The sequence below is a fragment of the Pantherophis guttatus genome, chromosome 2, assembly GCF_059756535.1.
Source record: "Pantherophis guttatus breed Tessera chromosome 2, ASM5975653v1, whole genome shotgun sequence".
Classification (NCBI taxonomy): Eukaryota; Metazoa; Chordata; class Lepidosauria; order Squamata; family Colubridae; genus Pantherophis; species Pantherophis guttatus.
In genome coordinates, this window is record NC_142064.1 from 25976141 (window position 1) to 26004061 (window position 27921).

Consider the following 27921-nt stretch of genomic DNA (forward strand, 5'->3'; position numbering starts at 1 on the left):
TAAGTAAAGGTAGAAAAAAAAAGAAAAGAAATAGGAAGCTCCAAACACTGCAACTCCATATATTTCATGACCAACTAAATCATATGGGTATTCATGTATTCTCAAGTACATGCAGGTTTAGCTGTATCACTGCTCACAAGCCAAAATGCAAGATGTACTTTAGGTATAGAGGGGGGATAGGCAGAAAGTATTTCTGATTATTAGAACAGTCAATGCAGCAAAATAATCTCTTAGGGGCTAGGGTCATTTTTCAGAAAGAAAAGGCAAGTTTCCTGCTTAAAAAATGAAAATGCTCAACAATAGCAATAGCGCTTAGACTTATATACCGCTTCGTAGTGCTTTATAGCCCTCTCTATGTGGTTTACAGACTCAGCATTTCACCCCCAACAATTTGGGTCCTCATTTTACCAACCTCAGAAGGAGGGAAGACTGAGTCAACCTTGAGCAGGTCAGGATTGAACTCCTGGCAGTGGCAGAGTTAACCTGCAATACTGCGTTCTAACTATTGCACAACATGGCTATGGAACGAACTCCTGGTTTTTGTTTTTTTTAAACCTTTTCTAATATTTCTTTGTCCAAAATGAGACTGATACATGAGACAGCAAATAAGCTCCACTGGTTTTATGTCATGGTTTATTTCTTTTTGTTGCTTAACTATAATTTTCCACCAGACTGTTTGGCCCAGCTAAGGCAAGAATTAAAACTTTATTTGTAGGTGGGAAAAGCTTGAAAAATCAGATTTGGATGTTTCTGTTTCTGTGGTTTCTTATCTTTATTTCTTTACTTCAAAATAAATTTTATTTTTTATTTTATGCATTCTTGTAGGAAAGAATATTTGACAAACAATAACAATAAGAACAATAAATTGCAGCTCAACCTCTAGTAGCAATAAAAGGAGTGTAAATATTACAGAACCAGAACAACAACTAATCAACAAGAATAAACTATCATGCAAATGATCGTTATACATTGTAGGAGAAAGGTTGAAAATTTTCCACCTGGTTTTTTTTTAATCACTTTAAAGAGTGATGGGATTGTTACTTTGTTCATGCAGGCTTCTTGTGTCCTTAACATCTACATAATGAGCAAAAACTCAGTAATAAACTTTGGTACTGGGATAAACTGATCACAGAAAGAATGAGATTTTTTTTTTTAAAAAAAAAAAATCAGGTGCCATAAATCAAGTGCTGAACTCCTTTTGAAAGCTTGGTAAGATATGTTCTGGTAGCATAGAAATGGTAACAGTATTTGGTGGACACGATCTAAGCTGGTATTGAGTAGGTTTAAATGTGACTATACTTATGTGCCATCATAATTAACTGTTAGCAATCATTGCAGATGTGCCCCTAACTTGGTTCTTCAGGTCTTCCAATAGTGCAGCCATTAACACTGGACATGAGCCCATCCACCTTGCTTTTGGTTATCCTCTTCTCTTTCCTTCCATCTTTCCTAGCATTAGAGTGTGTTCTCCAGAGAGCTGGGTCTTTGTGTAAGATAATTTGATCTTGGTCATTAATGCCTCAGGTTAGAACTATGGGCTGATTTCTTCAGTGATACATTTATTCATATGTATGTATGTATGTATTTGTGTATATATGTGTGTGTGTGTTTCTATTGAAGCACCTGGTCTATCCCAATATGGGAGGGAACATACTGCTTCCCTTTCGTCTTTCAACTCCAATCCAGGAGCCCTCAAGCAGTCGCATTCATGACAAACCATTTTATACCAAATTTATATCTGCTGATAAAGAAATAAAGGGACATTAGTATAGATCTATTTCAAGCTATTTAGCTCTCATCGGCTAGCCATACCCTTATTCGGATTCGAACTTGGGCTGCCTGCATATTAGGCAGTTGTATTAACCTCCGAGCCACATTTATATTTATCAGCAAATATAAATTATGTATGTATGTATGTATGTATGTATGTATGTATGTATGTATGTATGTATTTATATTTGCTGGGTATGATATTCTCAAGAGTCTTCTCCAACATCAGATAATGAGCATCAATAATCTTTCTAGCCTGCTTCTTCAAGACTACTGTGGGTCATCCTTCCTGAAGAGGCATTGCAATATTCATATTCTCTAAATAATTTACCAAACACCCAGGGCATACAGACTATAGATGATCCTCATTTAATGATGATAATTTGGAACCAGAAACTCAATCTTTAAGCAACATGGTCATGGATCAAAAAAACCAAATGACCATGCCGCTTACCAATGGCAGTTCCAGCAGTCTCAGTTGCTGTCATGAAAATGAGGATCTCAATGTGACCAGACTTGCTGCAGCTGCCCCATTGACTTCCCCATTGCTTATGAGAAGCCAGCAAGAAAGACAATAAATTGTATTCACATGACCACTGGATGTTGTCCTGGCCCATTTTTACGCATGCGCCTTGCCCCATCTTGTGCAACCAAAAACAGTGGGACAGAATGGGTAAGGTCTTAACTAAGGCTTATATTTGGGGTAGGGTTTATATTAGGTGCGTATGTAAAAATCAAGCTAGGGCTTATTTTTGAGGTAGGTCTTATTTTTGGGGAAACATGGTAGCAGCACCCATACCCTATAATGGTGCCAAGTTTTGAGCAGCAGCATCCAAAATCTTCTGGTTATTGACTGCCAGCTAGAGCCAATGAGGTTTAACCCAATTTATGCCTCTTATGCTATTGTTATTAACCGCCATTTATTCAACTTTTTGATTTTTATTGCTGTAACCGTTTATTTTAATTTTTTAGATTGATATAGTACAAATCTCAATTTTATAGCAGTCTGATGGCATTTACTTTTCTATATTTTAATTTTATAGTTACTGTTCTTACGCCTTTCAGGCACAGGCTGTTTTTATGTTATAGTTGTTCATTTCATTGCCTTTTTTACTTCATGTTGGTCAAATATTGAAATAAAGATATATTGCAAATGGTAGAGATACTGGCTGAGAAGCATATACTTTCCCCACTTCTCCCCTTTGTTTTGCCACAATTGATTGCAAAGTAAAAGACGCTTGAAACAACATGTATGACAAGATTGAAGAATTGTATCGTTTTATCTGTTATTGCATATGGCCCTCAATCACCATCCCTGAAGCTTCAGAAGCCTTTTAAGAAAGATTATGCTACCAAAACCTGGCAGTGACTTTTCAGTGTTTGGTAGCATAGCTCTTATATTAAAAAATATAAAATAAAAAAGGCCATCAATTAATATACTTATATTGAGGCAATCAGATTCTGTAAAAGGTGAATTTATGCTTTTGTCACCACAAAACTTCCATTCTCTTGCAGTGCTCAAAGGCTAAGAATTTTCTTTGAAAACCATGTAGCTCCTGCTGTGTTCCCATTCTCTTAGCTCTTATGTATAAAACACGAAAGACCAGGACCAAGTTCCAATTACCCTGATTTATTATTTCTTGTACTTATACATTCAGGAATATACACAATTAACAGTTAGCAACGTTTTGGTGCTATATAAAGATCAGCAGAATCAAAGAGGTTGAATCTAGTCCATTTGTGGGTATGCAGTGATTCTAGGGTGATTCCTTCTTTGACTCCGCCCCCACGTTCTGCCACTCATCCATCTACATCTGCCAAGTATTATCAGAACCCCAGTGATACTCTTTTTATTGCTGAGGTATTGCTGAAAAGTCTGTTTTTATTCTCCTTTTAAGATTTTGGTTCTACAACAATTAAGGTGGCACCTTTTGTCTCTTAATTTCTTGCAATGTTTCCGAAAGGAGCATCCTAAGAATTAGTGATGGGAATCATCTTGGTTCATGGACTCTACTTGTGCTGAGTTGGTTCACTAATTATTCTGAAGAGCATTTTCCATTTGCAGTTTTAATGTGATTGAATGATGCCACTTCTACCTTTTCTCTTGGGAAAGCTATTTTCCATCCCCTGATTGCTCCCATCAGATCTATTATACTTACCTTTAATTTATCCATTGGGGCATCTGGTAAATATGCTAAATCTTTCTTGATATTCATACCAAGTTGGCAAATTTGTTCATCACTTAATCCCACATAACAAATAGATCATAAGCCAAAGAGCTGTAATTGATTTGCTTATTTTATTAGCAAGTTTTATATCGGGAGATGACAAAGTAGTATGAGGTGTGCATATAGTTATTATAAAATGCTTACTCTTAGTAAGAATAGGGAAACAATTATCACTTGTTTTCCCCCGCCCTTACTATATGCATACCAAATGAAGTAGAGAGCAGGATTCTTGAACTGTACCTTTCAGACTGTGATAACAGATCTGAATTTTGAATGTTGTTCTGCCTTTAATAAGAAATTAGTATTAGGAGATAACAGAAATTAATATATATTGTACACAGATATACAAATTTCCCTGCTTCATACATATGGAAACTTAAACCATAGAGGAAAAAGTTTTACTTTATGAATTTATCTTACACAGGAAGATTTTATATGGGGAAACATTTGAAATTATTTTATGTATGTTATGTAATTATATATTTCTCACCTCTGAGAAGCTAAAGAAGCTTCTTGGATGAGAAGCGAAAAGTCTTCAAAGAAAAACCAGAAAGTCCAGTTGCCTCTTGAAAAAGGACAACCATGACCTGGATGACTGAGAATCTCCATAGACATTTGGAGCTTAGTTCTCTCCAGAGTTGTTGGACTATAACCTCCATTATTGCCACAGACATGCCCATTTTGGACCAAAGCATTTTTTGTCTGCAAAAGGAAGTATGCTTGAAATAAACATTCTCCTAAAGTAACTCCTTAGCATGAAATGAATTCAGTTTGAACATCTCAATCCACATGAGATAGGGTCAAATTTCACGGTGAATACAAAATGTACCAGAACTCCTCTAAAGAACACTAGATGCATAGCACTCCCTTCCTCCAAACTGCAGAATGACAATGCCTTGATATCACAGTAGCTGTTCATGGCAATCAGTGGGGACTTTAATTTTTCCTTGTATATCACAATTTCAGAAACATGGGAGAGGGTAAAAAGAGAAAGATTCGGTTTCTATTGTTATATCATCTCTGTTTCCATCTCAGCCTAGTTTACCACTTGACCTATGGTAGTTGCCTATAGAGCCCATATTTGTCTTCTGGATTTATTTCCTCCTATACCTATTATTTTCCTCCTCTGATGTTCCCATTGTCCATCTCACAGTCTGAGAAACATCTCCCTTTCTGCTTTCTGAATTCTCTCCCAATTGTCTTTGACACATTGCTTTTGTTAGTGGGGTATCTGGAATTTCCTACAAATATTTTAGACTATTTTGCTTCATTCTTGGGCCTGGACTGTCTTTATCATTTATCATTTATCTATATAAGGCATAACTACTGCTGTTGGGCCCTTTGATTGTAGCACAAAAATAATGCCACTCCTGTTTCTTCTTGAAGTGAAAAGCTTGGTGTTTGAAGGGGCTTTGTGCTGCAGCCAGAATCTTTAAATAGGCAGAGACTTCAGAAATTTGCCATTGCCTGTTCCCTAGGGATGAGAGAGAGTGACTGGCCCAAGGTCACCCAGCTGTCTTTGTGTTTAAGGAGGTACTAGAAATCATGGTCTCCCAATTTCTAGCTCAGTGTCTTAACCCACTACACCGAACTGGCTTTCTTAATTTCACTTCCCTTTATATTTTCTGTTGGTGGGGCAGTAAAAGGTTTTTTCCCCCCTCCAGCAAGGCTAATGATCTGGACTGTTTCAGGGTGAAGCAGGGGGTCCTATAGGTATTCAGGTACCAACAAAAGGTCTTTATAAGTCAAGATCAGAACTTTCAATCTGCAGCCAGAAGCTCATTAATAGCCACTGCAGGAACCACATTGTAAATGTAGTATGTTTCCAACAATAGGAACTAGTTAGCACACAGGCTCTAACTGTAGCTTTCAAGGCATCTTTAAAGGCAACTTATATAAAGCGCAGGGGACACGGTGGCTCAATGGCTAAGACACTGAGCTTGTCAATCAGAAAGGTTGACAGTTTGGCGGTTCAAATCCCTAGTGCTGCATAACAGAGTGAGCTTGTCCCAGCTTCTACTAACCTAGCAGTTTGAAAGCATGTAAAAATGCAAGTAGAAATATAGGGTCCACCTTTGGTGGGAAGATAACAGCGTTCCGTGCGCCTTTGGCGTTTAGTCATGCTGGCCACATGACCATGGAATTGTCATCAGACACCGCTGGCTCTTCGGCTTAGAAACGGAGAGAATAGTATTATTTGGAACACTAGCTCTATTCTGTCACTACAGGAAGTTATTTTATCCAGTGATCTCCATTATGCTATTTATGTCCACACTAATCTGTATTAGTCTTATGTAGAAGTATTCCTTCCTTCCTTCCTTCTTTCCTTCCCTGAGTGATCTTTTTTTCTTTCTTAGAGCTGTAGGCTTGAAATTATTCTACAGGAAATTATGTACACCAGTATTACAATATTATCCCTTTTGATGTGAGCAACACTATGAAGACTGCCTCATAAGAGTGAAAAATACTAAGCAAAAGAAAACAAAACTATAATTTAACTTCTCACCTTTTTTTTTTCTTTTCCAATAACTCTAACCCTGGCTTTTTCAGTCTACCGTGTTCATCTCAACCCATTTACTCTTTCTTCATATTTTTTTGTTCTGTGATTTGATCCTCATTCTTTCTAAATGACCAAATCACACCAGCATAACTTATTTTGTGCTGGTTACCAACTTTTGTCTTCAATCCATACAGTTTCAGTGCTTGTTCATTCTTGATTCAAATACTTTCTAACTTTATCACATATGTGTCTTAAGCAACACATTTCCACTGAATTCAGATTTCCTCTTGTGTACCGAACTCTCATTTCCATATAACAAAGTGGGCAGAAATATGTTCTTGTATGTAGCAACTTTTGCTTCTTTTGACTAATGTTTGTCTATTCCTAATAATGTATTATTGTGTTTCTATCGGCATTTTTATGTGAAGCATGAGTTCCTTAATGTTTGATACATTAATTTTCAGAGCCATACTTTCTTGCATGACACAATCTACATTTCCCAAATTTTACTAATAATTGCCTCATTTATTTTTCCCAGTTAGAATTCTGCCAAACATCTTTCCAGGCACATAACTAGACTAATTTTGCTTTCTGTGGTTTTGCCTTCATTCTTATTAATTTTCTCATTATATAGGGAAGCAATGATATTTCAATCATCAGTCTTCACACATGGATTGAAAAAAAAAAAAGACATGCAATCACTCTACAACAGGGGTGTCAAACTCGCGGCCTGTAGGCTGGATGCGTCACACACACGCTTACCCCCCAGTTGACAACAACGTGACGTCGCGAGTTTGACACCCGTGCTCTACAAGCAAACCATACCCACATTGTAATATTTTACATTTACTCCATCTACACCTGTAGTCTAACCTTTTTATCAACAACCCACCTGCATTTATTGCTTTTTGAGGGCAGTCTTTTAAGCCAACATATGGATAGTCCTTGTTTAGTGACTACAATTAGGGCTGGCAACTCATTTGTTAAGTGAAACAATCACTAAGTGACACACTGTGTCTGTGTTTATGATTTTACTTAATCTTTTCTTTTCTTTACAGATCTGCAAAGGTAATTACGTGAAGTTTGGTTGCAAAGTTACTTTTTCATTCCCTTTGTAATTGCAAATGGTCACTAATCAAGGCCATCACTAAACAAGGACTAATGTTCTGTTTTTTTATATCCTATCAGATACAGCAAGAGTTAATGTTCATCATACTTAACACAATGCTGAAAATATATGAAAGGAATAATATCATAGTATTAAGTAGCTGATAACATTCCATATGTATGTGCACAAGCATATAGGTTCTGCTCATTTCCGCATGTGCAGAATGTTTTCTGAATGAATAAAATTGTAAAGTCTCCATATGATCATACTGGCATTTTTAAAGTCCATCTGGGTAAATTCTCATAGAAACCCTCATTAGCACTGCTCATTAGTGTGAAGAAGATTCTGCATAATTGTCCCTGTGCACTTTTAGCTTTTGTGTGTTAAGTTTTAATGGATCAAAGTTTGGGAAAACTGGTGCTATTCCATTTTCAAAACATCCAACTTGTTTTGTTTTTTGTTTTGGTCTGTGGCATTTTGAAAATCTATCTTTAGAGCTGAATGCTAAATTCTTCTGAGATTCTTAAGTTGCTTCCTTTTGTGCAGTGTTGTATTGTACAATTCTGTGGCGCAGTTGCGGAATTCATATGCTCCTGCTGCAGACTGACCTATTTATGCTTTAACGGTTAGCTGTGATCATATATATATATATCCATTATTATAAATCAGAAACTTTTACTCCTTTTCTACTTTTTATTTGCCTTTTGTTGACTGTAGTCATGCAACACTCAACAGCCAGGGGTAGGATACAAGAGCTCCCACGAGAATTAGTTTAATATCCCTCTCAAAGGCTCTAACAGTGGTTGTGTCACAGCTTTAGGAAGTTAATCATTCCAGAGTGGGGATCCTCAGTATGTACTATCAGTAAGGCAGAGTATAGTAAAAATTATTAAAAAATTATTAAAGAGACATACCAGGATTCTCTTCACACCACCACTCATGAGAACGACTTTGATTCTGGCTCTGTACCAGTGGTGGGTTCCTACTGGTTTGCCCCGAATTGGGTGAACTGGTAGCGGTGTCGGGAAGCTCCACCTACCTGTCCGGATACTTCTGCATATGTGCCCATGAGCGAATCAGTAGCAACTGGTTTTGAAACCCGCCCCTGCTCTGTAGTGTAATGAATTGGGCTCTCAAATGACTTATCTCAGAATGGCAACAGCATATAGTTCTAGCATCAATATATGGAGAAAATGGATATACTGGGGCCCAACAATATTGACTTTGTGAAATGATATGTAAAATAGATTGGGAGACAGAAGACAATGGCCTTATGAAAAAAAAATTAGAGTCCAAAGGAGGAGGGAAGGAAAAAGTTTGTCAGAAGGGACACTTTCTAGTTTTTTAGCAGCTCCAAATTGCTAAAGATGAAATATTTTCAGAATCAATTGGCTTTCAAGTCCCTATTGAGATTAAGTCAGAGCCTTATATTAGCCATATAGTAGATCTGTGTTAAAAGTATATACAAGCCATATATCAGTGATGGCTAATCTGTTCCGGACCAAGTACCCAAAGTGCCCCGTCCCCCTGCATGCGCCGTCGCATGCACCATGCCCCCCGTTCCCCGCTCATGTGCAACAGAGACCTGAAGACCAGTTGGCTGGTGGGAGGTGTGTGCGCATGCGCGGCAGAACTGGACTGGGGCGACAGCTTGCATGCCCATAGAGGGCACTGCATGCCACCTTTGGCACATGTGCCATAGGTTCGCCATCACAGCTATATATCATGTATATATGAGCTAGCAGGAGATCACAGTTTTAATTCCTGGCTTTTCTACAAAAGACAAACTCTTTGGAGAACTGCTGTCTGTCAGGGTTATCTGGCATCTGAACCAAGATGACAAATGATCGAAGTAGGAAATGGTTTTCTATCTTCCAATGATGCCACTATGATTGTGACCTTTCTCTTTTCCCCCCTCCCTTCTGCTTTAATGTCTTTGTTTTATTATTGGCATTTAGTAGTAGCAGCCCTTCAGATTCAAAGGGGAAAAGCTACAACGGATCCTTAGGAGGGCACTCACATAACAAGGGTCTGCAATTCTGCAAAACAGCAGTGTGTTTTCCTCAGATCACATGATCCATGTGATCCTGGGCAAGTATGCATTTAGTTTAAGGAATTGCAACAGCTAGTGCATGAATATTACAAAGCACCTTTCCCCCTTAAATCCACAGGACTGCATAACCTATATTACAGTTGGTCACACCATCATCCAGATGCTTAGACTGGATTTGGCATTTTTATCCAGCTATCTAGTCATTCCCAAAATCTGGGTTAGGCAGATGTTCTTGTTTGATTGTGTTAAAGGTATTATTGCAGAATGTTTCAAGTAAAGCTGCCTTTTGCAGTGGTCCAATGGTGATTTTGTCAGTGCTGATGGTTTTCAAATGGTTCTCCAGTTGTTTTGGGATTGTATGCAAGGCTTCTAATACTATTGGTACCACCTTTGCTTCCTTTTGCCACAGTCATTCTATTTCTGTTTCTAGGTCTTTGTATTTTGTGATTTATCTCCAGTTCTTTCTCTTCTCTTTTGCTGTCTCCAGGTACTGCCACATCCATTTATCCAGACTTTTTTGTCTTTCTTATTGACAGTTGTTAAGTTTGGAGTGTTGTGTGGCAGGTTCCTATCTGTTTGAATTCTAAAGTCCCAGAGCATTTTAGCGTCTTCATTTTGTATTACTTATTTTGTGGTCTCACTAGTTCTTTCTTGCAAGTAAATAGTATTTCTTGCATAAATGCCAGTGCACCATTGGTGCCATTTTGTCATGCCATTGTTTGTAGATAGTTTGTGCAAGCTTCTTGTGATAGCTAATTAAGTAAGGACTGCCTTCAGTTTCTTTGCACAGGCAGCATTTGCTGTCTGTTCCTGTCTTCTAGCTTCAGTGCATCTTCACTGTCCTTCAGATATTTTTCTTTTTTTTTTCTTCTTTAACTGTTCAATATAGTTGCAGCATTCCATGCCCAACTATTTGCCTTGGTAAGTAGACTCTATCAACATTGCTATGTGGATAAAGTGATTCATTGTCACTGTTTTTTTGGTTTTCCTATTCAGGACTTTTAGTTCTGTTTGAGTCTAGTCCATTATTCCAGCTGCATATTTAATGACTGGAATGGCCCAGATGTTAGTTGCCAATGGTATTTCTTCCTTTAAGTTTGGACTTTAAGTTCTTCTTTACTCTCATAATGTATTCACTTCTAAGCTTCTTCTTGTCTTCAGTGTGCTTCAAGTTGTCAGCTTGAAGGATGCTGAGGGATTTGTAGTGATTTTCTTCATCCAGATTGTTGGTATTATTTCCACAGGGCATCTTGATCCCTTCAGTTTTCAATCTTTTCCCTCTGTTGATGCTAAGGGTGGCGTATTTGCCCAGACCAAATTCCATTGCAATATTTTTCCTTTCTATATAGACAGTGTTAAGCAGGGATTCTATTTCAGACAGTGTTTTTCCATACAGCTTCAGCGTCCATGGAAAGGACGTACAATAGCCTGGCAGATGTTTTTGATGTTTGATAACAATAGCTTAACTTGTTCAGGACTGTTGACAGAAGACTCAATACAAGGACAAACAGTAGTGGTGATAATGAGTCTTCTGGAAAGATTCCTCTTTTGATATTAATCTCTCCCAGTTTACTGCCATTAACCAGCAACTCATTGTGCCATTGACCTTTGCACAAAGCTCCTAATGTTTCTACTAACTCCTGTTATTTCTGGGGACTTGATTATCCAATCATACGATGGGAGTTGAATGCCTTATTATTGTTATATAGACAACAAAGTGAAATCACAGCTGCTAGTTATTTAGCCAGGGTTGGCCTTTGAGCTCTTCCCAAGATTCTAGGTTGTTGTAATGATGACAGTTTGAAATTTTGTCAATGCACAGATTGCAATGCATAGACCAGTGATGTCAAACTTGATTGTGTCACGGGCTGGATTGTGATGTATTGTGAAGTTTTACGAAATCCAAGTGTGCCAGCAAGCACTACACCTGGTTTATGCCATAATCTTTCAACTTTGGTTTTCAGATGTGATCTTCTCCAATTCTTCTATTCCACTGTCCTCTGCTATTGCATCTCAATTATCCACACTTTCTTCTGTTCAATCACAATTATATATATAAAGACTTTTATCATCTGCATTTGGAAATCCCACAATATTTTAACCTACTCATTTTCCAATTAAATGTTCCCACCAATTTTTCATTACAGTTCTGGCACAGGATAAGCTTTTTTTACAGATGTTCAGTGAATCATTTTGGCAGCTATGTTATATCATTTGTAATCAGTTTGTGTGATCTTCTTGCATGAAGTAAACATATGATCTGTTTCTTCTGCTTCTTTGTACAAACTGTATTTTGAATCATTTGTTATTTTTTTCAGTTTTGGCCTTGGTTGCATTAATTCAAATAGTTTGCTCTTGACTAGCCAAAATCAAGCTTTCAGTTTCTTTGTTCCATTGTAAGCCATTGCCAGGTATTATCTTTATCTATTTTGTCCTTGAACTTTTTATTTATTTTTATTATTTATTATTTTATTATTCATACTTCTATGCCGCCCACTCTCAGAGGACTCTTGCCGGCTTACACCAAAGACAGTATACTAAATAGCATATTGCCCCCAACAATCTGGGTCCTCATTTTACCCACCTCAGAAGGATGGAAGGCTGAGTCAACCTTGAGCCGGTGAGATTTGATCCGCTGATCTGCTGAACTAGCAGTCAGCTGAAGCAGCTGCAGTACTGCACTCTAACCACTGCGCCACCTCGACTCCTTTTGTGGAAATTGACCATGTAATGCTTTTCCTTGCCAGCATTTTGTTATGTTTTTATTTCATTATTTCAATATTCATGTTTTTTTTCCAATACATTCAATAAATCCAATTTTTAACTGGTATCAGTGCTTCCTCTTGGTTGTCTTTGACATAATCATTCAATGCATGCTTTTCTTCTTTTGACAGTTTGACTTGGAAGTAAACCTCTGCCTCTATTTCTGTATAATCAATCAATATCACTACCAGGATGTAATGCCTAGTGAATAGGCATCAGTTTTCTTCTTTTTTGGTCCAAATTGTCCAGTTCAACTTGCCTCTTGTATCAGCATTGTATCTTGTCACAGGATTAGCTCCTGTGGTGATGGCTTTGAAGGCATTTCCATCATTCAGTTTTGTCTGTATTATTATTTTCTAGAGATTTATTCTTGCTAATTATACAGTAACATATCCTTGTTTCAGGGTGGATAAAAATCAATGATTTTTTAAAAAAAATAAAAAAAACAGATTTTTTTTATTTAAATCGGATTTTTTTTTATTTTTATCGAATTTATTTTAATAAAAAACTTGGGGTAAAACTCTATCGTAAGATAGTTTTCTATTTAAGATACATAAATAATTTAGTTTATTCAGCATGAAATGGAGCTTAGTTATGTAGCATGAGGCTGTATATTCTGCAACACTGGGACTATTGGTGAGTCAACAGTGGGTCAAAGAGTAGCAGAGATGACAGTTGCTCTTTAAAAATTATGATTTAAATCGAGTTGATTTAAATCAAGCCTTTTTACTAGTGATTTAAATCATGATTTAAATTGTGATTTAAATCAACTCGATTTAAATCAAATCCACCCTGCCTTGTTTAGATAAAGTTAGTAGTCAAGCAAGTTATAAATGATGTTTAAATATTTTACAGAGGCAGAATATATTGAGGTTTAGAGCCATACAACAATATCTGACCTACCCAGCAGTGGTCTGCTGGGGGTTTGCAGGGGTTCAGGAGAACCTCTAGCTAAGATTCTGTGCAGTTCAGAGAACCCTCAAATCTCACTCCTGGCTGGCCCCACCCACCCCACCCTGCCCCTCCCTGGAGCCCCCACATGGCCCGTTTTGGATGCAGGTAAGTGCAGGGTGCTCGGGGAGGGTGAAAAACAGGCCTACCGGAAGTTTGGGAAGGCCCCCATTTCCAGCCTCCATAGGGCCTCCGGAGCCTGGAGAGGCCATTTTCGCCCTCCCAGAGGCTCAAGGAAAGCCTCCGGAACCCAGGGAGGGCAAAAACACCCTCCCTGTCATGGTGCAGGAGGCTGATTAGGCCACGCCCACCATGGCCATGCCCACCAAGCAACCGGACAGAGAACCCCTTGCTAAAATTTTTGAAGCCCACTCCTGGACCTACCTCTCACTTTTTTTCAAGGAGATCACTTGCATTACAGGATTTTTAGATTTTTGTCTTTTTCTACCAACTCTTTCAAGTGCATTCGTAAGACTTTTTTGATTTGACAAGTATCTGAATGAATGACTTAGGAATGCAATACAATATATAGCATGGTAAAAGAAAATCTGCTATGAGATAGTTTTGAAATGGAAACTTTGCAAAGCATAGGTGACAGTATTGCAAAGTCTTGCCACCACTTTGTTTGCATAGCAAGCTAATTCAAGCATCAATTTACAAATGATATTTGCTGTTTAGTTCATTTGTGGTCAAGTCACATGGATGAGCTAGCTGTGAGAATTATTCTTAGTGAAAAATGCAAATATTTATTGCCTTTGACTCAGCACCCAAGCATCACTCAGAAATCTGTAAGAAAGATGAAGATGTGTAATCTTCAGTGCATGACTGATTGTTCATATATTTTATACCATCTTCTTTCAGTTTATCATTCAAACAGTCAAGCCAAAGTATTTCTTTTGTATAACATAATATGCTATATTTTTCACTCTGTGCCATCCCAAAATAAGGACTTACTCAACTCCTTGTACTAGAGCAGGGGTGTCAAACTCGCATCGTCATGTGACGTATCATGACTCCCCCCCCCTTTGCTAATATGGGGTGGGCGTGACCAGCACATGATGCATCCGGCCTATAGGCTGCGAGTTTGACACCCCCGTAATAGAGCTATGATGTCAAATTTGTGAGACCTCATGCTGTTGATTGGCTTTCACTCTGAAATAAGTTGGACTACAAATAAACTGTTTGATACTTTATGAGAGATTCTACTGGCCCAACCATTATTGGTTGGGCCAGTAGAACCAATAATGTCAATAACATTAGTTACAAAGCATTTTTTTCTGATTAGGGAAATTTCCATACAGTATTTGTTTACTGATGTTGATACTGAGTTCTTTATCAAGAAAAGAAATACAGGTAGTCCTCAACTTAAAACAGTTCATTTAGTGACCGTTCAACAGAACTGAAAAACGTGACTTATGATCTTTTTTTCACACTTATGACCGTTGCAGCATCTCCATGGTCATGTGATCAAAATTCAGAGGCTTAGCAACGGATTCATATTTATGGTGCTTGCAAATGTCCCGGGGTCATGTGATCACTTTTTGCGGCTTTCTGACCAGCAAAGTTAAGTGAAGTCAGATTCACTTACTGTATTTTTTGGAGTATAAGACACACTGGACTATAAGACACACCTACCTTTTTTGGTGAGGAAAACAAGAAAAAGAAATCTGCCTCTGCCTCCCAGCAATTTTGCCTTGTTGCAGCAAACAGCAAATAGCCTGCTTTACTTTCATTTTCGTTTTCAGCATAGCTTGATTAGCACAAGGAGAAAAAAAAATCTGCTCCAGCAATTTACTTTTTTGCAGCAAGCAGCAGAGGCCCCAGCAAAACAGCTGAGAGCAAAACAGCTGAGAGTCGGGAGGCTGATCCAATCAACTTGTGCTAATTAGGCTGTGCTGAAGCTGAAAGGAGCTTCTTGCTGCTTGCTGCAAGGAGGTAAACTGCTGGGAGGCAGAGGGCAAAGGATGGGGGCCAGTGGGTGGGCGGGGTTACATTCGGTGTATAAGACGCACCTAAATTTTCACCCTCTTTTAGGAGGGAAAAAAATGTGTCTTATATTCTGAAAAATATGGTAATAACAATGTCACTAACTTAACAACTTCAGTGATTCACTAAAGACCTGTGGGAAGAGAGGTCGTAAAATGGGGCAAAATTCACTTAATAAATGTCTCACTTAGGAAGAGAAATGTTGGGCTCAACTGTGGTTGTAAGTTGAGGACTACCTGTAGAATTGTCCCATTTTAAAGCCTGATCATCTAGTCTGGCTCTTTGCACTGAATTGGAATCCTTTGCAAGCAACATAGCTTGTCTGTTTAGCTGATGTCCAAGTGTGTACAAAGATATTTTGAAAATTGTTTCAAGCATTATTCATAGGGCAGAATGAGCAATGAATTTTTTCCCCTAGAAAATGGAATGATTTCCCAATTTTATATCTGAATGAATTGGTTAAACCGATTGATGGAAAATAAAGCTACCAGTGCTTTCTACTACTGATGGCTTTTAATATTGGAAGCAATATGACTTTTTCGCTGGGGAACCCAGCCAGAAAGATGCTTATGTTCTGCTTTGGGGCATCTGTATTTCATTATTGAATCAGAATATTATTAATAGAAGAAGAAAAACCCATCCTCTTTAAAATGATCAATGCAAGTAACTTTCATTTTTGTAAGCATCGATGAGATTAAGGTACTGAAATAGGGGAACAAAATGGATTTTCTTGATATTTAACGTATAGAATTCTGTGGGATTTCTATAAACACACACAAGTAAGCACAATGTTCCAACTAAGCAATTACAAGTCTGAACAACAGCAAAAATAGGAAACGGTGGCACCCAGCAGCTGTATAAGAACCCATGCAGAAAGAGTCAGCAGTTTTAGGCCAAACAGAGTGGGTATCATCAATTTTACAGTCCATATAATTTGTGTTATTTAGAAAAGCTATTGCAAATTTTAGCGAATTTTTGCAATTCTTGATTTAACATCGTCTGTATCTTTGAAAATTCTCACTGAGCAAATAGATTTAAATAGATTAGGCATATTTATTTTCATTACTGTTATTAATGAATTATTCTGGAGTGTCAACTAGGGGAGTAAGCAGTCTTACATAAGGAGCCGATTGCAATGAAGCTCTTTTCACCATTATATTCTTGAAACGAAGACCTATTAATGGAGATTGGGAGAACTATAATGTCTATTTACTCTTGAGAAAAGAGAATGAACATGAGATACTGTCTCAGTCTTCACCTGCCTAAAGTTGTGTCACTTTAAAGAGAACCAGGCCTTGTTTCCACCATCCTAGAGTGCAGAAGAAGAATTTTTAAGGAACAGGAAAGCAAATTCTAGAGAATAGAATAGAATAGAATAGAATAGAATAGAATAGAATAGAATAGAATAGAATAGAATAGAATAGAATAGAATAGAATTCCTTATTGGCCAAGTGTGGTTGGACACACAAGGAATTTGTCTTTGGTGCATATGCTCTCAGTGTACATAAAAAGACAAATACATTTGTCAAGAATCATAAGGTACAACACGTAATGATAGTCATAGGGTACAAATCAGCAATCAGGAAACAATCAATATCAATATAAATCATAAGGATACAAGCAACAAAGTTACAGTCATGCAATCATAAGTGGAAATAAGTCATAAGGAAAGCAAATTCTAGTTACATCTATGGAAAAATGGCCTAACTGTAAGAATACTTCGATAGCATATTAATTATCTAGCAAATTGATGGTCTCCCTTTCTCTAACTATCTTCAAACAAAAGATGAATAAACATTGGCTATGAAGGCTTTAAATGGGATTGCTGCAGTGAGCGAAATGACCTCAATGGCCTTTCCCAACTTTTTAGTAAGGGTGCTCTGAACATATTGATTTAGATCAAGATTGTGTAGTCTATGAACTCTTTGATCATTTTGACAAAAATTGGCTACAAAATGATCAGTTTTCAAAACCACATTTTAAAAACAAATTATAAGTGGCGATGGAACCAAGTGTTTTGGGAAGTAAATAACCTTCATTCCCACCCATATAATCTGACAAGATTCCCATCCCCTCACACCTGGTTTGCGGCTATTGTTTAAGTGCAGGGGAGAAGGATTATGGTTATCAGTGGATAGTGGTTTGCATCCCAGAGGCCTCCCACTTACATTCCCACCTTCGCCTCACTAAATGCAAAAAGAAGCTACCAAAAAAAAAAAAATAGAATTGGCCCTTCACTTCAGATGAGAAGCAAAACATTTCAAAAGAAAAAACAAGAAAATCCACTTGCCTCCTGAAAAAGCACCTTTGGGACATAAGTATACAGTTTATACTTTTGCAAATAAAAGTAGTCCTTGACTTACTACCATAACTGAGCCTGAAACTTTGGTTGTAAGTCATGGTAATCGAGGTGCTGATGTGACTGCACCAGATTTTATTACAGTTTTTTACTGTGGCCATTAAGTGAATTACGTGCTTGTATATACTCCTGAATGGATTTTTTGGGGGGTGGGGTGGAAATTGGCAAAAAACACTCAAACTAGCAAAAAACATCACAAATCATGGTCACGAGACTGCGGGCCACTGCGCAGCCAGTCATAAATATGAGTCACTCGCCATGCATCTGAAATGCGATTGTGTGACCTGTGGGGGCATGGCATCTGGATGAGTAGTAAAGCACCTTGTCCAAGATCGTTGTAACCGTTCTGAAGTTGAGGAGGTTCTCTGTTTTATGGCTATTCCTGAAATGATTAGAGAAGACTAAGCTCATAGATGAACACTTTTACATAAAGAACTGGTGTGAATCTTTTTTAAAAAATGATCCCATGCACATTTCAAAATAGCTTCTTCATTTGGTCAAAATAATAATAATACCCTGAAGATGCTAAGCAACTGATACTATCAGCAATACAACAAAATTATTCTTGCATAAAATAGATTGCAGTCTTTCTTCCAAAGTCTGCAGTAGGCAAACCCCATCTTCTAAATTAGGGGTGTAACCCTAAAGAACTTCTTAAATAGTCTTAAGAGAGAATTTATTAAGTGATTTGTACATTGCAGATGTATTATGTTTTCCTTTCAGAATAGAAATGGGGACAGATAACAGGAAGCAATGCTGCAAAAATTGGACGTTTGAGCAGTGTTGATTCTCATTTTTCCTGTTTCTCCTTTCCCAAAATGCAATTTTATATTACAGAGGTACTTCTTTAAGTAGAAGGGAAATCTGGAAGAACTTTCCTGTTATGTTGGGTTACCTTTTATTTTATTTTATTTTGCATTAGGTCCTTTAAAATCTGGTAAAGTAACTGCTTTGTTGGATTGTCAAAAATCTGTAAATAAATGTGGGCAGTGCAATTATTCTCCTACTTCTCTTATGTTATTCTTTATCCTTTTCTTCTTTTTAACAGCATATCCTATTCGGTGCACGTCTCTGAGGATTACCCAGGTAAAGTGTGACTTTCTATGCTGCTGACAGTAAAAGAGGTTTCTTGTTCCATTACTGTGCCCTGGGATCACCTCCATGATAATCACATTTCATTAGCCACCTCATTTGCACCTTTTATTTTCTCTTTTTTAGCCTTCCACTCTTAAGCAGGGTGAGAATGTAAGAATTCAGTGCATCTGGGAAAGAATGCGGTTTGCCTGGTTTTTTTTTTTTTTAAAGGCTTTTATATAAATAGCTAATGTGAATCAGAGTTTTATATGGATATGTAAAACCACACAGAGGCAAAAGGGGGAAGGGGGAAAACCAACCCAATGTGGTCTTTGAAGAAAAGGGAATTTCTCGTCTTCATGGATTGTTAAAAATAAAACTGTGTTGAAAATGGCCTTGCAATTTCTTAGAAGTTTTCTTGCCTTGGCTCTGTTTTTTCTGCATTCTTTCTCAGAGTGATTAAGAGTCTGATCCCTTAAACCCCATTTGCTTTTGTTTTTGAGATTCCTTTCTTGTTGGAGATAATAAAGGATGCTCTTCCTAGTAACATTGGGGTTTGTTTGTTTTGTTTTTTTTGTTGTTGGAGATTTTTCCCTCACTCCATCCCTTGTTTTCTGGGCTGAAATAGCTCATTGGGAGAAATTACTTTGAAACAATCCCTTGAAATTGAATTGAATTGGCGAATGGCAAGGGGGTCTAGGACACAGCCACAACTCATAGTGGCCAATTCGCCACAGCCAACTCGCCACAGGAAAACTTGTCGTGGGACAAAAGTTACATACTATCGAATAAAATCATTAAAGAAAGGATTGCAAAAGCAAGGATAAAATGAAATGTGAACGACAGAAACTAAAATAATGTAGTTATTTTAAATAATTAAATAAAATGGTTGAATTGTCCCACGGCAATTGGCAGCAGTGAGTTGACTGCGGAAAGTTGGCCATGGCGAGTTGTCCTATTCCAAATCCAAGGAAAGATAAAGGACTTAATGCAGTCCAGGACTTACCTGGAGTTTCGTAAAAGAACACAAAAACATCACATTCCCTCCCATAAGAATTTTGATCAAAGTCTCTTTTTTTGAGAGAAATGTATGTAGCAACTTCCATCTAATTGAATGAAAATGGGTGGGGAAACAATGCAGGAGAATTATTCTGTCCAGCACTATCTGAAGGTTCATGGGCCAAAAGGCTTGACATCAAGAAGGAAGCCTGTGCATTTCAAGTCTTTTGTACTGATTCCCCCCTCCACGTACACACGTGTATTTGTATTACTGTCAATAGGACATTAGCCCTAAAATGTATCAGTTTCATCATAATCAGCTCTCTTCCATATTAAATTGGAAACCACCTCTAAAGTTAGAGGGTTAAGCACAGCGGTGAAATCCAGCTGGATCTATCCGGCTCGCACAAACCGGTAGCGCTGGTGGCGGGAGGCTCCGCTCACCCGCCAGGACATCATTATGTCCCATTTTTAAACCTCTGCACATGCGCAGAAGGCTCTGCGCATGTGCAGAAGAGACGTGCATGCTCATATTCCCGAACCGGTAGCAAAGGTAAATTCATTTCACTGCTGGTGAAGCCTACCTGGAGATAGTATAATTGTCACCAATATTTAAATAAAACTATCCCTGGTTTTGGTTCTACTTTTACCATAAAAATCTCAAAATACAAGAAAGCATTTCTAATACTGCATGGAACCTAGAATCTCCTCTTAAAAATGTGGCTTGAGCCTGTTCTGCTAGATTAAAATCAAGAATAGGATCTAATTTATAGGCTGTCGTAATTGGTAATGGTTATTGTGTTGCTCTACTTTTCATTTTTTTTTTCAATCTTCTTGCTGAAAGAGGGACATAGAAACCTTCAAAGTCCTTCTATATTAAAGCAGCATATACACACCAGCAAAACCAGCACATAACCAAACAAATAATAAGCATGTCCTTGGCGCATGCATGGGAATGTTTTTACATGAAAAATCTTGTGGCAGCAGGAATGTAATTACCATCTTTGGTTCATAAAATGCATGAGAGCTGTGAATGTGGACATTATGAATAGAACATATAGTATACATTGATCTGATGCCAGATGAATGAAACATTACTCCCAGTTACTTAAAATATGTCACCTGTTCAATTATGCCCATATATTTACCAGCATGAAATTTAGGTCTCCTAAAGAACCGTTCATAATTTTTTGGGTTTTGATAATTAATTTCCAACTTCCTTCTTTGTAAGAACTACATGAGGGCCCTGAAGGCTCTTCTGAGACCTACAGGATGCAGGATAGCTGCATGATCTGTGTATAATAAGATGTTAGCAAATTTATCTTTCATCTTTCCTTCCTTTAGGAGAGGGAAAGTTCAGATTGTTTAAATGGTCTACCTAATTGTTTAAATAATGATTAAATAACAGTGGAACTAAAAGGTCCTTGTGCCGGTTTTCTTTTGATGGGTACAGGAAAAAGTGTAGTTACAGTAAATAGAGATGAAATATCAGATATTATGGCACCAAGGTAATGTGAGCCTTCTTAAATCCAACATCCCCTGCTAAATGGTCCTCCTGTTCAGTCTTGTCTAAGGTGACCAGATTTTAACATTGGTAAAGAGGGACACCATTGTGGGTGTGGCTTATTTTGTGGGCGTAGCTTGGAGGTCATGTGACTGGGTGGGCGTGGCTAGCTGGTCATGTGACCGGGTGGCCATGGCTATGTGTATAGGGATTACTCAGAAGGCTGAAAAAAGTCATTTCTGACAGGTCCTCGCACTTTTGACTGGTCCTCACACTTATGACCATCCTCACATTTATGCCCGTGCAGCATTCTTAACAACCATGTCACTCATTTCGCAACTGCTTCTCTTCACCATGGTGATAAGATAGGGCAAAAAACGTAAAATGTGAGGACAGTCGTAAGTTTGAGGACTGGTCAAAAGTGCGAGGACCAGTCAAAAATAACTTTTTCAGCCCTCTGAGTAGTCCATATGCACAAAAGAACTAACCAGAGGGCTGAAAAAAGTCATTTCTGACAGGTCCTCGCACTTTTGACTGGTCCTCACACTTATGACCATCCTCACATTTATGCCCGTGCAGCATTCTTAACAACCATGTCACTCATTTCACAACTGCTTCTCTTCACCATGATGACAAGATAGGGCAAAAATGTAAAATGTGAGGACAATCGTAAGTTTGAGGACTGGTCAAAAGTGCGAGGACCAGTCAAAAATAACTTTTTCAGCCCTCTGAGTAGTCCATATGCACAAAAGGATTAACCAGAGGGCTGAAAAAAGTCATTTCTGACAGGTCCTCGCACTTTTGACTGGTCCTCACACTTATGACCATCCTCACATTTATGCCTGTGCAGCATTCTTAACAACCACGTCACTCATTTCACAACTGCTACTCTTCACCATGATGACAAGATAGGGCAAAAATGTAAAATGTGAGGACAGTCATAAGTTCGAGGACTGGTCAAAAGTGTGAGGACCAGTCAAAAATAACTTTTTCAGCCCTCTGAGTAGTCCATATGCATAAAAGGATACAGCAATAGAGAGGGATGAAGGAAGGGAAGGGAAATTAGAGTAGGACTAGGAGTGAGGGTAAGAGAGGGAGGAAGAGAGGAGGAGAAGGAGAAAGGAAGAGGAAGTAGGGAGGAGAAGAAGAGGGTGGGGGGAAGAGAAAGTAAGAAGGAAAGGAAAGAGAGAGGTGGTAGGTTTGAGGAGAAAGATTGCTGTACAATAAAAAAGATGAAAGGGAAGAAAGCCAACCCCAAACAAATATAAAGATATTAAGATAAAGAATGAATTGTTAAACTTTAAAGAATAAAAGAGAACAAATATGAATAAATAGCAATAATTAGAAACACACATACAAACATACAATGTATTTTCTTTGAACAGAATATTTGGCAGGTTCACAAATTTAAAAAGTGTTTAGTCATTTCAATTAAATTTATAATTTCTATATTTCCTTTTTGTCATATTTATTCCTCATCTATTTTTTTTTTTTAAAAAAAACAATATTACCCTTCATCCTCATCTCTAATCTTAATCAAATTTAATTTTTCCCTTCTATTCTATATTATACCCCTTCCCATTGTCATTTATTTTTATATCCATCCTTGGCTAATTATGTAATTATGTAATACAGTTTTTTAATACAAATTATGTAATTATGTAATACAGTTGTTTAATACAAATTCAACATTTTAATATAAATCAATTAGTTATATAACTATCTTTTTTGTATATTAATCAATATGAACATGAATATTCCAATTATTTCCATGCAATCCAATTTCTTACAAATCAATTAATTATATTTACCAATAATAATAAACCAAATAATTTCCCCCATATATTCCTCCAAACCACAACTTAACCATTTCTGCTTTCAACACAATATACAATTAATAGTATCTCAATTATTACAATTCCCTAGTTAAATAGAGCTTTTTTTCTTTTGTGTTTTAAAATCTTGAACTCTCCTCCTAAATTTCCCATTGTTTGCAGTTTTGCACCTACCATTTTTGGTGAGGAAAAAGAAAAAGAAATCTCTCTCTGCCTCACTTTGTCACGTTGCAGCAAAGACCCTGCTTTCGCTTTCGCTTTCGCTTTTTCAGCATAGCTAGGGGAAAAAAAATCTGCTCCAGGAACTCTTTACACTGATCACCTGTAGGGCGGCCCTTTGAAGCCCCGCAGCAAGAGTTTAAACAGTTTTTTTCCCTCTAGCCATCAGCTGGGACTCAGGAGGCAGCCGGGACTCAGGAGGCAGAATGAAAAATCGGGACTTTTTTAAAACGCCGTGGGACGCGGGACAAATTGCTAAAAATCGGGATTGTCCCGCCAAAACCGGGACGTCTGGTCACCTTAGTCTTGTCCCTCAATAAATTTTTACCCAAAAGCTAACTGATCATTTTAAGCAGCTCAATAGATCAATAATTGTCCCCAAAATGACAGCTTTACCAGAGCAGGAATATTGATTTATCAAGGGTAGGTTTTAGAAAACATGCTCAATAGAGAAACCACCCAGCCAGCCATTAAGCAGTTCATATTAGTGGTCGATGGGATTTAAAATTATGAATTTAGTGGTCCCTGAAGTCCGAAAGGTTGGGGACCCCTGCCTTAGATCACATACCATCTATATTAGGGGTCCCCAATCCAGATCGCAGCCCAATACCAGGCCATGGCCTATTCACAACTAGGCCGTGCGAGCGGTGTTCCAGTGTGCACACACATGTGCTTGCAGCTCAACTCGCATGAGCAGCGAGCCAACGTGCATGCCCATGCATGCACATCTGCATTTGCAGTCGAGCTGTGGGTACATGTGCATGCACACCGGTCCACCGTTCACACAATTTGAGCTGCACACAAACACACACACACACACATGGCAGTGTGCCGCTCACATGGCCCAGTTCCTTTCTGTCCCCCCAGCTGGGCCACCAAGCCACAAAGGTTAGGAACCACTGATCTATATTATTATCACTGCAGGTAAAAATAGGGAGACACACATGTGTTCTATACATCTATGTAAAATGCATGTGTGTTGTCTGTTGTCTGTGAATATAGTCAGGGTAGATTGCAAAATGATGATGATGATAAAGCTCTCTGCCTCTGCTAAAAATTGAGGCACAGCTATTCCTTATCTCTGTTTGATGAGAATGAGTTCTGCGAATGGGAGTCACTTTGCTTTATTCCCCATTGAAGGGATTTTTCTGGCAAAGCTTGTATTGAAATTGCCTTTGAGTCATTTCTACAGCCACCAATCCCTTCTTCCAATACACACTGCAGGCATATTCTAGAATTCTCATTGCATCCCTTGACTGAATATATGCTTGATAAAGAAGTCAATGTTCTAAAATAAAAAAAAAAAAGTTAAAAAGCTTTCCAATACACAGTGCAAAGATTAAAAGTTCCATTACTGGGAATCAATACAATACACAACACAATGACTCCTTTAGGAGACATTATAGTTTAAGGAGTATGTTCCAATGAGTAACAGCATGAAGTAATGGCTAGCCAATAAATAGTCTGTCTGAGCTTACTGAGTTACAAAGAAGAACAGAGCTATTCAAATTTGAGAAACAGTGAGTTATAACAAAACCTACTCAGTTTTCTATCTCTCACAACGAAGCCCTGATTGCAGTAGTGGGATTCAAATCCGGTTGCTATCAGTTCAGTTGTGGGCGTGTGTGCGCATGCTCTCACACACAATGCTTCTGCGCTTGTGGAGAGACATCCAAGTGGGTGGGAGGAGCCTCCCGCCACCGCCCTACCGGTTCGCCCAATCTGGGGCAAACCAGTAGCAACCCACCACTACCTGATTGATCAGCCGGTGGTTCGTGTGGAAGTGGATACAACTTTATTATTCAACAACCAGGTTCAAATGATGAATAATGGCCCCTTGCCCACTACTGTTCATGACCTCATGGAGATGAGATAAAGTAAATAAAAGGTAATCGGCATCTTTGTTTTTTTTCTAAAAGCCTGCTGAAGGGTCAAGCAAATTAATGGTTGCCAAACGAAAGAGAAATAGGCTAGGAAAAAGCATGTTCAGGTTTCCAAATGGGACTGAAAATCAATGAGCAGTTAAAAAAATAGTTTAAGGCCTTGACTAAGTGGGTTATGGATTACAGCCTAGACCCATAAAACTGATTATTGAGTACATTTTTATCATTAATTCATCAGAGGCAAAGCAACACTTGCCCTTTTGACTCTGGCTTATTAATGCTGTGCCACAATCTGGTGTCCATGAGACCTGTGAATATTGATATTTGTTGATTGCTTGCATTTTGCCTCTTGTTCTCATTCTTAAGATTTAGAGGCTTCTGTGTAAATTAAATGTAGTGTTTTCTTTGCCTTATTGCAGATAACACCTATGTGTCCAGCTCAGATAATGATGAAGATGTACTAGTTACAACAGAGCCAATTCCAGTAATTTTCCACCGAATTTCTACAGGTGATGTTTTATATCATTTAATTTCTTACACTGGGCAGAATGTAGTGTATTTCTCCTACAGGTGGACTACACCCGATTTCACCAACAGAACACCCGATTTTCACCAATTTTCTGAAGTCAAGGAAGTTATGTTGAATATTTCTTAAGGCTGCTCAGTGCAGAAGAGAGCACACCTAATGCCACAGTAAAAATGGATTGTTAAACTACAAAACTGTCAACAACCCTTTGTTTCCCTTGTATATCAGCTCTCAGCAATGCTAAGAGATCTCAGGGTTGTAATCTTAATAGGTCTGGAGGAGACTAGATTGGGGAAAGCATGGTAACTATTCTTTCTACCCATTGGTTTGTATGATTTACAAAAAGACTGAATTTACCGTATTTTCTGGCGTATAAGACGACTGGGCGTATAAGACGATCCCCAAATTTTCCTGTTAAAATATAGGGTTTGGGCTATACTCGCCATATAAGACTACCCCTCTTCCAACGCACACCAAATAAAAATTAAAAAAACATCAACTGGCTCACCCACAATGTAAAAGCAGCTGTGCTAGACCCAAAATGGCCCCTGAAACAAGCAGGAACCTCACACAGCCACAAAAAGCCCAAAAACCCAACTTTCACACTTTACACACACAAAATTCCACATACAGCTTTGTGAGATTTTGTGTGTTTGTGTAGTTAGAGTGAAACACTACAGAAACACACTAAATCTCAGAAAGCTGCACAAATATTATTTTATTTTATTTTATTTTTATTTTTATATGAAAGCTAAATTTAAAACTTCCTAAACTTTAAATGGCTAGGTCTAAAAAAGAACAACTAAAAAAAAACCCAATTAACTATTTTTTTTTTAAAGATCCTAAAGGGGAAAAAAACTTACCCAATAGAACAGGGGTCTCCAACCTTGGCAACTTTAAGACTTGTAGACTTCAACTCCCAGAATTCCTCAGCCAGCTTTGTTTTGCTGGCTGAGGAATTCTGGGAGTTGAAGTCCACAACTCCCTGCCTGCTTGATTGCAGGCAGGGAGTTGCTTGCTGATGGAATGGATTCAGGCAAGCGAAGCAAGGCAAGCAGCTAAGGCAGTGGTTCTCAACCTTCCTAATGCCGCGACCTTTAATACAGTTCCTCATGTTGTGGTGATCCCCAACAATAAAGTTATTCCTAAAACCATCAAAAATATGTGTTTTCCGATGGTCTTAGGCCAGGGGTCCCCAACCTTTTGGACCTCAGGGACCACCAACTTCATAATTTTAAATTTTGTGGACCACTAATACGAATCCAGTGCACCGCTTGCTGAAGCACCTGGACTCCCAGTACAGGATGGGGTCCTTCAGGCACTCTCCCTCCTGTCTGTCTCTCTCTCTCTGTCTCCCACTCTTTCTCTCTCATTCTCTCTTTCTCTCTCTCTCATTTTCGCTCTCTCTCTCTCCCTCTCTTTCTTTCTCTCCCACTCTTTCTCATTCTCTCTTTCTCTCTCCCCCTCTCTCATTCTCTTTCTCTCTCCCCCTCTCTCATTCTTTCTTTCCCCCACTCTTTCTCTCTCTCCCCCCTCATTCTCTTTCTCCCCCTCTTTCTCATTTTCTCTCTCTCTCTCTCTCTCATTCTCTCTCTGATTCTTTGATTCTCTTTCATTCTCTGTCTCTTTCTCTGTCTCTCATTCTCTCTTTCTCTCTCTCTCTCTGATTCTCTCTCTCTGTCTCTTTCTCTCATTCTCTTTCATTCTGTCTTTCTCTTTCTCTCTCTGTCTCACTCTGATTCTCTCTCTCTCATTCTCTCTCTGATTCTTTGATTCTGTCTCTTTCTCTGTCTCTCATTCTCTCTCTCTCACTCTCTCTCTGATTCTCTCTGTCTCTTTCTCTCATTCTCTTTCATTCTGTCTTTCTCTCTCTTTCTCTCTCTGTCTCACTCTGATTCTCTCTCTCTCATTCTCTCTTTCATTCTTTGTCTCTTTCTCTCTCTGTCTCATTCTGATTCTCTCTCTTTCTCTCTCATTCTCTCTCTCTCTCATCTCATGGGCCAGCCAGTGTCTTGGGGCTGAGAGGAAGTCAAGCATCTCCCTGAAAGACTGAGGGCCGAAAGAAGTGTTGGGAGCAAAGCACTACTTGAACTTGTGCGGCATGAGCATTCGCCTTGGTATATTTGCGCCAGCCGATGGCCAAGGCAGCCCTCATCTCTCTGC

General features: G+C 38.4%; 1 protein-coding gene across 1 annotated transcript in view; it reads left to right on the top strand.

Annotated features, from left to right (window-relative positions):
• The window catches only part of PARP8 (poly(ADP-ribose) polymerase family member 8), a 192857-nt gene that overhangs the window by 77077 nt on the left and 87859 nt on the right, over window positions 1–27921 (top strand). The window contains exons 4-5 of the mRNA XM_034440846.3: window positions 18767–18804; window positions 25652–25741. Of these exons, the coding sequence (XP_034296737.1) occupies window positions 18767–18804; window positions 25652–25741 (128 nt within the window). The remainder of the gene's footprint in view (window positions 1–18766; window positions 18805–25651; window positions 25742–27921) is intronic.